The 13,024-nt window shown below is 36.1% G+C and overlaps 1 protein-coding gene across 1 annotated transcript; it reads left to right on the top strand.

The window, feature by feature from the left end:
* On the top strand, nucleotides 3,314-12,322 carry LOC109707802 (uncharacterized PE-PGRS family protein PE_PGRS44-like). The gene is made up of 3 exons (XM_020229331.1): nucleotides 3,314-3,535; nucleotides 3,867-4,457; nucleotides 12,191-12,322. Exons 1-3 carry the CDS (start codon nucleotides 3,314-3,316, stop codon nucleotides 12,320-12,322), a joined length of 945 nt encoding a protein of 314 aa, XP_020084920.1.

Consider the following 13,024-nt stretch of genomic DNA (forward strand, 5'->3'; position numbering starts at 1 on the left):
CTCTCTCTCTCTCTCTCTCTATATATATATATATATAGTCCGGCTACTATACTATTATGAGTACGATCGCTCTCGTACTCATAACTCCGATCAATAACTCCGATCTTGAATTGAAGGATCCGATCATCTTTTTTTAGGACATCGTTCGATTTTGACCGTTCATTTTATGCCCGCTTGATGGGCTTTATTATGATTTTGAAAATTTACGAAATTTGTTTTCTAGAAGTTTCAAATACTCTAGATCATATTTAACGGAGTGGATCGTCCATTCGGAAGCTCCATCATGGAAAATAACTTTTGAGTACGAGGGCTCCAATATTCATAATAGTATAGTAGCCATGGCCATATATATATGATATGTTTTAATATAAATAATATTATTATAAATATAATATATATATTATATATATAATAAATTTATTTATTTATAATATTAAAAAATACCTGTCATATTCTAAACTTAAATTTAAATAGTTATTATGAACAATAATTATATATATTTTTTTATTTTATAAAATTTATATATAGCTAGATATAGATATACATTGACTATTTTTCTATATTTTTTTAATTCTGATAAATTTAGAATTTAATATATATTTAAACTAAAAGTATCAAAATTAAAAAGTTAATATAATAATAAATATTAGTAGATAAATAGAGATAATATATATAATATATATTTAAATAAATTTTGAATTAAAATATAGATTCGCAATAGATATTTTCCGGTTGGTAAAAATTTGGATAAATATATATTTTTTTTGTTGTAGAAATAAATAAAAATAAAAATTTATTTAATTCTGTTATTTATTTTATGCAAGAAAAGAGGAATCAAAATTTTTTTCCTTCAAATATGGGTCTGTCACAGATCGAAATTTGAAATACGTGATATATATATATATATATATATATATATATATATATATATATATATATATATATATATATTATATATATAATTGGGCTCATATGCTTTTTAAAAGTACCAAAGTCATTGGTGCTATATATAATTGGGCTCATATGCTTTTAAAAGTACCAAGTCATTGGTGCTTGTAAGTTTTTAGCCCTTTGATTAAGGAATGTGCGGTTAAGATGATGTGGGCCCCTAGGGTTAAGTGGGTGGTTGGTTGAATAATATAATTTAACGGGGTGAAAATGATCAAAGGCGTAGATCTAACGGCAAAAAATTTACAAGCACCAAATACTTGGTACTTTGACAATCACCGTAGCCAGACTCATATATAATTGAGAGAGAGCAGTGGAAAGGATTTTTTTATAAATTTTATATATATATATATATATATATATATATATATATATATATATATATATATATATATATATATATTATAATATAATATATAGGGATAATTTCATAGATGCCCTTCCAGAACTATTAATTTCATCAATGCCCTTCTAAAATCGATAATTTCATGAATGCCCTCCAATATATCAAAAATTATCATATATGCCCTTCACTAGTTAAGTTCTGTCAAAGTCCCTTTAAAATGGAGTTATATTTTTAAAATACCATTTTTACCCTTTATCTCTCATCAACAGTACAAATACTAATAGATATTTCAAGACAATTTCTGTAAACCTAAATTTAATTATTTAATATACTAAATATTAAATTAAATTATTAATATATATTTATTTTTAAAAATGTCACGCCCCGGGGTCCCTTTTTATTTGAACACAGCGGAAAAAGCGTCTAAATTTATTTATTTTTTTTTTTTTTGACAAGCCTGACCCCAGAGTATGTCAGATCCGCCACAAACACAGGGAATCCACTGTTCACACGGACAGAGTCTCCCCTGTATTCGCACGGCGTCACACAAATACAAGAAGTAACCCAGGTACAACCACAACCAAATGAACATACAAATAACCAACAATTATATATTCATATACCATTCACATCACAGGTTCACATTTATATATTCGATATGTAAATATAAATTCACATCTATCAGTTAAAATGTTTCCAACCACAGAAATAGGTTTTGAAATACTAAGATGCAAAATCCACAGAAAATCTTTTGAAAACTGTTTCCTACACGGAAACCTTTATTCTTTAAAAACGCTACCACGAGGGGTAGAAAACCTTTTATTTTACAAAATCCAGAAATCCGTTTATTACATTTACGAAAATCCATATTTTCAAATGTAATAAAAATACTGAACCATATAACTATCTAAGTTATAACAACTGAAACAATAAGGGTAATAACTATACCGAAATAACCTGGGTCGGAAGCTCTATCGACCGCTACACACGTACCTCACGTCTCGTCCCACTATTTACCGCCCGCGATACCTGAAAAATGGTGGGGGAGGTGAGAACATGTAAACATGTCTCCCCTCCTAGTGGGTACCGCAAGCCGATGAAGGCGAGGAGTACTCACCGGATCAGGAAGAGCTAAATAACAACAAGGGTAAAGGAAACGTCACCGAGCGTGCACCACTGTACCGACGTCGGATCGAAGTACCCACCTGCACAACTGTCGCGTCTGTCTCCTGACTGCAAAAGAACGTCAACCGGACCTAAGGGGGGTCCACTGGGTTAGTGTCTAACCCACAGCTAAGAAACACTAAAAGCATAACCCACAAACAATCCCACGGAGATCGGTTTCCCAATACCGATTACCGTAACTCGCCGGAAGTCCCGAAAATCGCACCGGGGCTCCGCCGGGACCCACTAACTATCCCGAAAGGCACCGACTCGTGTCATGAGTCACCTGCTGCCCCAAAACACTCCAATTTGGATGTTTTGGTAGTAAACACAAGATAACACCCCTACACAATTATCGCCGAATAATTGTGCGAATTCGGGTTCCCGAAAGTGTCTATTTCGACACTGGAACCCACCGTCGCTCACCCATCATCACCGAACCCACAATGTGATGATGGTGACCCGCCAACAAGGCTTAGCGACTACTCACAGGGCAACACAACAACGTCGGAAGAAATCCGAACCGAAACCACGTTCTTTCGGCGAATTTCGTCGAAAAACGCGCCGGAATCGACTTTTCGATTTCCGCGAAAGCTACAGGATCATGGACAATCAGTCCAGAGGTCAAACACACTCATACACACTGCCCACAGTAGCCACAAGGTGCACAATTGCACAAAAGCCCCTGTATTTACATAAAATCCCAACATTTTATGTAAATCGGGCGGTAACATGGCTCGTTCACGCAAACCGAGGACTTCCAAGGTCTACAGAGACACGTGCTGACAGGTCTCGACGTACTGGAGGCCGTGCTCATCTTTCGGAGCAATATCGGCCACAGCGTAGAGCGCGGGAATGACGCGAAAATCTGCGAACAGCGCGCACAGCAAGAAGAACACGCTTATCTCGCAATTCAGACGCTCTCAGACTCCAATGAAGGTGGCCACGATGATCAGCACTGAACCAGGATCATCGTGCTCACCTTCAGAAGACTCGGGGTGGCCTCCGTTCACCGGAACAGTGACCGGAACCCCAAGACAAGGTGCAGAAAGCTATTACGTAACTCACCGGAGCAAGGTAAGGCACGGGACGGCCGGCGGCGGCCGGATGGTGGGCTAGCCGGCCAAGGGAAGGTGAGGCCAGAGCGGGGAGGCCAGGGCGCGCGTCGGCCGACGACGGGAGGCGGCGGAGGCGGCGGACGATGATGCCCTAGCCGCACAACCCGAGGAGAGCTCGAGCTCATCCCGGTTGACAGGGTGCTCCGGCGGCGGGGTAGCCGGTGGCGGACGGGTGCGGCCGGCCAGGCGGAGCCGATGCTCACGCCGGCCGGCGGCGGAAGGCGGTGGCGGCGGCGCGCGGAGGCGGAGCTAGCCCCGGCTCGGCCCGCACTTGGTCAAGGCGGCCGCAGAAAGAGAGAGCGGCGGCCGGCGGCGACGGGAGCGGCGGCGATGGCACGCGGGGGCACGCCGGAGGCCAGCTGAGGGCGGCGGGACCGAGGGTGGGCGGCGGCGATGTTGGGTGTGAAGGCGGCCCGCGTTCGGCCCCTACAGCACACTGGCGGCGGCAGGGTCTCCTGCGGCGGCCGGCGGCCCTCGAGGGTGGCCGGGGTCGGGCGCGGTGGTCGCCGGACGGTCGGTGGAGACCTCCGCGGCCGTCGGGAAACGGCGGCAGGGCTCACACACTCGAGCCACCCAGCTTCGGCCTGGGTGGTGTCCCTGGGGCCGCAGGCGGCTACGGCGGCTCCGGCGGCGCACGGCGACGGTGGGGGTCGGCGGTGACGGTGCCGGCGGGGGTGCCTGGGTCGGGGCTCACCTCACCCGAGGCCTGGCCGGCTCAGGATGGTGCTTGGAACTTCCTCGGCCAAGGTGGAGGGAGAGGGAGGAAGGTTGGAGCTTGGGGAAGCCTTTTTCCGGCGACGGCGGCGGTTGCCGGCCGCCGGGGTGCAAGCACGGCGTGGGCAGGGGGCCTCCTAGGCGGTTGGTGCACAGGGAGGGCTAGGGTTAGGGTTTCCACGAAGCCCTAGGTTCCAACACACATATATATATGTGGCAATATGCAATTTAGCCCCTCTAATAAGAAAATTTCTATCCCAGCCCTTCACAACGCGTGAAATATGCGCGAATACACCTTCACAAACAAATTCAAGCGAAAAGGCACATAAAATATCGCACTTTTTGCGAAATTACCCATTTTCCAACACCGACCTCTCCTCGATCAACGTGCGATCTCCGCAGATCCGTCCGTCAGATTTGCGAACGGATTGCACCAGTGCGATCAGCACCTCGGAGACAACAAAGCTACGATTTTGTTTCACCACGATCGACCACGGATTCACGACAAAATCCAAACTTTCTTTCCAATAGAAGGAATAACACATAAATACATATAAAACATGTATTTTCGGATTTTCTCGAAATTCGTGCATCAAACTCAAAATCCGTCAGCGTCAATAGTTCTAGAATAGCTGAACCGTTCGAAACGAGCTATTGGAGTCCTATGTTCGGAGTCCGATACGCGCCGAAAGCCAATTCTACTCCGTGGCTTCACCGAAAAATCGGAGTTACTATTCACTTAAGTGAAAACTAATATTCGCATAACTTCTCCGTTTTAGCTCAGTTTCTCCTGAAACTTGACGAGTGCTTATGTAATTAAATTACACACATAAACATCGTCAACAGAGAGTTTAGTTACACTGTCAAAATTTCAGTCCTTACAAAAAAATATATAAAAATTGTATTTTATATATAGTATGTTTTTATATGATTTTAGTTTTGTTTTCGGCATCGGATTTCGGTTCAGGTTTGGTTTAGATATAAATCAAAACCATAACTGAGTTTGAATATAATGTGATTTTATTTTTTTTATAATTTTAACTGAAATTATCCGTACTCAGCATCGATTAAGCTCACCCCATAAAATCGAGTTCAGATAAAATTATGTACCTATATCAATTCATATTCCTAATCAGTAATAGTAATTTTGAAATAAAAGATAGGTTTAATTTTTTTTCCTATTTAATAAAAAATAAATCAAATAACAATATGCATGCATTTTTCTGTCAACAGAAAAAAAAAAAAAGAGTTTTGTTCATAGGCTAAAATATATTATATTTGAGAATAACTTTGGTTAAAAAAAATTTTAAGCTTCCAATATTAAAAAAAGATAGGGTTTCCATACATTTTTTTACTTATTAAAGCATAGTTGAGGGCAAATAGGTCATTTTAAAAGTTAACCCATCTTTAACCTTTTAATAACTATAGTAAAACTAACACAACTGACGGTAGGAGTACTGGTGATAATTTTCGGTGTTTACAGGGGCATATGTGATATTTTAAACTTTATAGGGGCATGTATGATATTTTAAACTTTGGAAGGGGTATCTATGAAATTGCCCGATATATATATATATATATATATATATAGAGTAGAGCTAGAATACTTGTAAAAGTATCACCCAAGTGATACTTGTGTGTTTTTAGCCATTGGATGGAGAGATGTGAGGTTGAGATGATGGTGGTAGGTGGTGGTAGGTGGAATAGTATTTGATCTAAAGGCTATTAGTAATCAAGGAGTGGATCCAAGGGCTAGAAACTTAGAAGCACCAAAAGATTGGTGCTTCTAAATGTATTCTAGCTTTTATATATATATATAGTAATAATATATATTATATATATATATATATATATATATATATATATATATATATATATATATATATATCAAAGGGGAGAGATAGCAGTGAAAAGGATTTTTTATAAAATTATATATATATATATATATATATATATATATATATCAAAGAGGAGAGAGAGGTTCACTGCTCTCTCTCCCTCAGGTGGTCCACGAGATTCTGTCACACTCGTGACCGCGGTGCAAGAAAGGAAACTTGAGCCCTAAATTTATTAAAAGTTTATAAATAGTACTCAATTCCTTTCTCAGCCACCATCCGTTCCCTCCTCTTCTTCCTCTCTTTACGCTCCGCTCTCCATCCGCCTCACTTCTCTCACAATATGGCCTCGTCATGGCGAGCTGAAAGTAAATAATATAAAATCTTTTATTTTTTCTTTCTCTCTCTCCTTTGTCTCCTCTTTTTAATGTACGTTTATTTATATATTTATTTATTCATTATTAATGAAGAGAGGAGCGCGGCTGCGGCGGCTGCGGCGGCGGCGGCGGCGGAGGCAGAGGCGGCGCGGCGGCAACGGCAGAGCAGAAAAGTGGGTCGACTATGAACTCTGGTCGCTGTATGCACTCGAGGTGCCCTTGCAACAATGACGGTAAGCGCCAGTTTTGATGCCGTCAAAATTTTTTTTAAAAAAATAATAAAATTTGGAGTCTAATTTAGTATTTATGCGTTGTGTAGTACAATCTAATTGCGTTAGGACTATAATATCGTTGTGTTTTTTTTTTAAAAAAATTATTTTAGTATTTATGCTTTATATGGTTAAAATATATTTATACCCTGATGTGATGCAAGCTATGTCGACCTTGGTTTTTTTTTTTTTTTTTTTAAAAAAGATTTTTAATCTAGGAAAAAAAAAAGAGTTAATAATTTTTCCCTCCCATCTCCCATCTCCTGAAGCCTCTCTCTCATTCTCTGTCCCCACCCGCACCCCCTCTCTCCCTCTCTCTCTCTCTCTCTCTTGTCTCTCTCTCTCTCTCTCTCTCAGCCCTCCCACTCACACCGCCGATCCCACCACCACCAAACAAAAAAAAAAAAAAAAAAAAAAAAAAACGCACACTCTCTATCAATTTATTATTTAATAACTACTTAAATAACTTGCAACTATCCCGTGTGATGCACAGATTTTAATTTTATCTTTTTTTTCCTAGTTTTTATATAATGTATATTAATATTTACAAAATAAATTTTTATTAAAAATTTTTTGAATCAAGTTAAAATAACCATTTTTAAAAATTACTTCTGAATCGACATAGAACAAAAAAAGATTAAACTGTAATATAATATTTAAAAACAAAAAAAAAAATATTTATATATGTCAATCTTGTAATGATTTACGGAACTAAGAAATTATATCTTTTGTTGTACAACTTATTTTTACGTAGCCAATATTATAAAATTAAAATTTAATTTAATATATGCCATCTAAACCATATAGAAAGGCTGTATGCAAAGAATTACAAAATTTAAATTTTTATAATGAGGTTTTAGAAATATAGTGCATAAAAATTAGTTTTGTATCCGCTGTACAGAATATTTCTCTTCTGCCAATCTATTTTTTCTTTCTCAACTATAATAAATTAGTTGCTAGCACTTGATCTATTGATGTGTTACATTCACTAAAATCGAATCTGAAAGATGCAATATATGCTATATTAAAAGTTTATATGTAAAAAGTTATACAATTAGACTGCACAATGCGACAGCAAATATACCTTTTGCTTTAATAGCATACTCATTCTTCTTCTGTTAGTCCCCATAAAAAAAAATTTTTGTGGGGACTAATTTTTGTCCTTATGATGCTGTGTCTATTTTGAAAAATACAAAGAATCAGAAAAAGTGTCATTATGTAAGTTTTATCTTTTGTTGCTACATGAACCTGGTATAAATTGAGGGATTTGGGATCCGCTAGTACACCCTATGTTACAATGTGTGTACAAACAGAAATAAAAAATGGAGATTGCAAAATAGACAAACCACAAAACAGTAAGAAAAAATAACATAATACAGAGATTTACGTGAAAAATTTTTTGTAGGACAAAAATTTATGGACGAATGCAGAGAGAACTTCACTATATGAAAAAGAGAGTACAATATTGTGAAAAGTAATACGTTGTATCGCCTCAAGGGTAAAAAGAAAAAAGAAGTTACTTGACGGTTCTTCAATATCGGATCCGATCGGCTGACACCATATTTTTCCTTTACAAATTGTTCTCCAAAATTTGCCACACTGCAAAGCTGTCGGTGAATCAGATGCACAAAATTGAACTCGATAATCAAATTTTGAGACACATCTAACACCCTATCGCATAGAATTTATTATATTTATGAAAAATAAAGTTAGCAATACCAAGCAAGGCCAAAAATTAGTTGTTAGAACTTTCTTGTTCAATTAGTTGTTACATTTGATCAAGTTGAACAGTAAAAAAAAAAAGAGAGAGCGTTAAGTGCAGGATCTTCCCAATGTAATTTGAGTTTTTACTTGATTACATTAATATTTTATCGGCTAAATTACAGAAAATTCTTCTATCAAAATTTGATTTTTCATTTTCCATCTCTGTCATTTAATAACCTACACTTACCTTCATAAAAAATAAAACATATTCACAAAGGGTACGGTGTTAATAGTATTAATAAAATGACCAAAATGTTCTCTCCTTTCTTTCATCCCCAACCCTCCTTTATCTGCTGAAAGAAATTTTTGATATAAAAAAATATATAATAATAGAATATAGACGGAACACTAACGGCGGGATCCAAAGTAAATATCTTTTATTTTTTAGGGGGACAAAGTGTAGGTTTTTAAATGATAAAGAAAAAATATGAAAAATCGAATTTTGATAGAGAGATTTTCTGAAATTTAGCATATTTTATTTTTTGTCACGAAGAGTGGTTGTAGGCTTTATATTGTCTATTCGGACAAAAATTGCTCGGCGATGGGACATCAAATTGTGAATTTGAGACTCTAGGATCCTTGGTGACATAGGTGGAAAATCTAATAAACATTTAAAATAAAAGACCGAAAAAATAATAACAATTTAAAATAGTTTTTTAGATTATTATTTTTTTTTCGTTTCTGCACTTAATGTCAAATTGATTTTCGAATCTTAAATTTAATATTTTTGAAATTCTTATTTATATTATCTTGGATTTTATTTGTAATACTAAAAAGCCCACTGTCTAAACTCTTGATGGGATTATCTGAAGAACTATTTTAATTTTAAAATTATAATTTTGAAAAATAATTTGACATTAAGTTCATAAACTGAAAATTTATCAAAGAAAACTATTTTACTTTTTTCTTGTAATTTTTTTAATATGTATTAGATTTTTTATTTTTCCAAGTAATGGGTCCTAAAAAGTTCCAACCTGCTAAGACTTAGTTTGGTATTGAGATCTATCTAATGCTATTAAATAAAATGGAGTTGAGAAAAAAATATATAGGGATATGCTTCTATGTTCTCCGGTGGAACCGCGGAAAATATATTGTAACCGACTCATCACGATATACGAAACACAATATTATATATTTTTCCAACGTACTTTCTTACCGCACATAACGCAATCTCCCTTCAATTCCAAATAAAACATTAATGTCAGTTCTTATTAACTAGGGCATCTCGAGAGGTGAGATCCGACGCTCACGTAGCGATGGATTCTACCGTCTGAAATGGATAGTTTAGAGTCTTTATCAATCTATTTAACCTATAATTAAGAGCTTAAGTTCTAAATTTACGCATTCGCGGAGACTCGAACCTGTGTTGTATCTTATGATATTAAAGTATCAAATGAATTTAATATAATATTAAGAGCTTCCGAACTCAGTTTTATCTTTCACTTGCATCCTTTTTGAAACACAAATTGTTTTTTAGATATATTATCTACTAATCATTAGGTTTTTTTTGCTTAAAATGTGGCTGCATCCATCGATTGAGAGGACGTCAGGGCGCACTAATAAATTATATATTGAGGGCTCAATTTTAGGGCCCTTTGGTCACTTATTTTATTTTGTATTATGATTGAAATCTCTCAATTGCCATTCATGTTGTCAATTAATAACCATTTAATTTTTTTTTCTTTGAAAAAAAGGTATTTTTGTTTGTGCATCCTCCATCGAAGCCAAACTCCGTAGAGAGCTAGTAAAGTGGCGCGTGGTGATACGGTTGAGTGTTATAAAATAGGGTCAATTGCTTATATACCTCTAAAAAGTTTTCGACTTTCTGATTTATATATCCATCTTAGAGAGCTACTATTGAAAATATTATTTTTACATTCCAACCTATTTCAATTATACCCTTAGAGTTAAAATCTATTATTGAACTTTGTTATCGGTATAAAATTACTATTTTGCCCTTTCAAATATACCCTTCCACCATCACCGATTTTTCTTATTTATTCTCAAGTTATGGGCACAAAAAGTATTTTACTTTTGGTTTTTTCAAATATACCCTCTACCATCACCAACATTTCTTATTTGCCATTAAGTTAAGAGCAAAATTGACATTTTAAATTTTTTTAACTGCGATAGATATTTAACTCACGTCTAACCCAAGTTAACTTATCGGGTGGTAACTATAGGAGTATTTTGGAATAACGGAGGAACATATGAGGGGTATATTAGAAAGAAAGAAAAAGTAGGGATAAATAAAATATTTTTGAAGTTTTGAGAGGTATATAGGCAATTATTCTTATAAAATATATAAACACAGTTCTTTGATAGCTTAAGTTATTATAGATAAATAATTGTTTAATATAATTTCACATCAGCGCCTTACGAATAGGAAGATATATATTTATGGTCAAACTTTTTAATAAATAAAAACACAAAATTTGACCACAATTTTGGAGGACTAAATGATCTCAAGATATGCCTTGAACCTCATATCAGACTTAAGCCAACTAGTCATTAGTACCAGACTAGTCATTAGTACCAGAATCCTGATATACTCATCCACAATCTTTTTCTCATCCGATATAGAACTATTGGCTTATCACAATTACGTACAGTGTCAAATATCCGTTTTCATGCTCTGAAAAAGTGCTTTAAATCTTCCATTAATACTATAACATGGTAGTAGGAGTATGAGTACGAAGATCTTCATTCTTGTCGAAGCTTAAGTACAGTAATTCTACTCTTATATATAATGTCTACAAATAAAGAAACAATGGTCGTTTTATATTATTTCACATGGTTTCAAAGCAGAAGGTTCTGATCGAATTCGAGTTCCGCCAGACTTCTAGCGTTATTTAATTTTTTTCCTATTTAATTAATCCTATGTCTCGAGTTTATTAAAAAGTTTCAAATCCAGACGTGAGGGAGAATGTTGAATATAAAATATATAAACGTTGTTCTCTGAAAGCTTAAGTTGTTGGTAGATAAATGGATGTTTTAATTATTTCACATTAATTCCTTACGAATAGGAAGATATTTATGGTCAAACTTTTCAATAAATAAAATCACGAAATTTGACCACAATTTTGGAGGACTAAATGATCTCAAAATGCCTTGAAACTCATATATATCTTAGCCAACTAGTCATTAGTACTAGAATATTCTTTATATACTCATATACAATCTTTTTTTAATCCAACATGAATCTACTGGGTTGTCACAATTGCAGTGTCTAATTAAATATCTGCTTTCATGCTTTGAAATGCTCAAATATATAAAAACACTTTAAATCTTCCCTTAACATTATAAAATGGTAGAAGTTATATGAGTACAAAGTGTCGGATTGTTAACGCTAACCATTAATCTTCAAAAGCTCGAGCTATTAGAAATACCCAACTAATTCACTTAAAGTGTATAAGTACACCCCCCCCCGGATCTCGATTGTACTCGGCTCAATCAACCTCACGCTTCTTTGAACATGATTCGACCTAATCCGACCTCCCGCCATTTCGAACGTACGTGACTCGGCCCAACCTGACCTCCCGAGACACAAGGTAATTAAGATGCTTGTTTTTTCAAGCCAACACAGAGATCTTTATATATTCTTGTGAAAGCTAGCAAAGTACAGAAACTTCACTCTCATATATGATGCCTACAGATTAAGAAACAGCAGCATGGAAATGGGGCATGCTTGGGCTTCACGCCTCCTAGCAAAAGACTAGAAGAGCAGTTGCATACTATGTATGAATGGGGTGATCAGTGCATCAGTAAAACTGACTCAGTAAACTGACTCAAGCTGCTGCAAAAACCTCCATATAAATGGGCAAAGATTGTGTGGTCCTCATGTAATTGCCATGTATGTTAGAACAATTACAGCACAAAAAATTTGATTGGGATTTAAATCTAACTAAATCTTATTATGAAAATAAATAAATCAACTTATAGATGGTCGCTAAATCTAAATAAATACTTAATTAATCCGGAAGTGTGCGAGACACTGCCCTAAGGCGTATTCCCGTCCTTACGTGCGGGATTAACCGGAAACACCGCCCCAAAGTACGACCGGAATTTCTCCTTCTACGAGCACGAACGCGGAAAAGGTTGACGAAAACTCTTTCAACACCCGATGACAAAGAGATTGATCAAAATAAAATAGAATCTAAATAAAATTTAAACCTTTCTGTGCAATGTTCATCTCTCCGCATGAACAACATGCAAAAGCTAAATACATAAAGGGTTGTAGGGTGTAACGTTGGAATCACCCCCAACGTTCGAACCCATTATGGCACCCTTATGATTAGGAAACGCATAAGGAGCCGGGGCGTGCATATGGTGCGCGTAACGTCCGCGCACGTGGGCACTAAAACACATTAATTAATAATAATAATAATATTAGTAATTGAGAAATTATTGAAAATTTTCCAACAATTCATCACAAAATTCAAAATTTTGAAATAAAAATAAAACTTAAAAAACAAAATAAATAAATGAA

Source organism: Ananas comosus, linkage group 3, assembly GCF_001540865.1.
Source record: "Ananas comosus cultivar F153 linkage group 3, ASM154086v1, whole genome shotgun sequence".
NCBI lineage: Eukaryota > Viridiplantae > Streptophyta > Magnoliopsida > Poales > Bromeliaceae > Ananas > Ananas comosus.

Bases quoted from the DNA above. Each gene is read 5' to 3' on its own strand.
- LOC109707802 (XM_020229331.1), top strand. From the start codon at position 3,314: ATGACGCGAAAATCTGCGAACAGCGCGCACAGCAAGAAGAACACGCTT. The intron at 3,536-3,866 runs GTAAGGCACGGG...AGGCGGCCGCAG, and splicing joins ACGTAACTCACCGGAGCAAG to AAAGAGAGAGCGGCGGCCGG. The intron at 4,458-12,190 runs GTTAGGGTTTCC...TGATGCCTACAG, and splicing joins GGTGCACAGGGAGGGCTAGG to ATTAAGAAACAGCAGCATGG.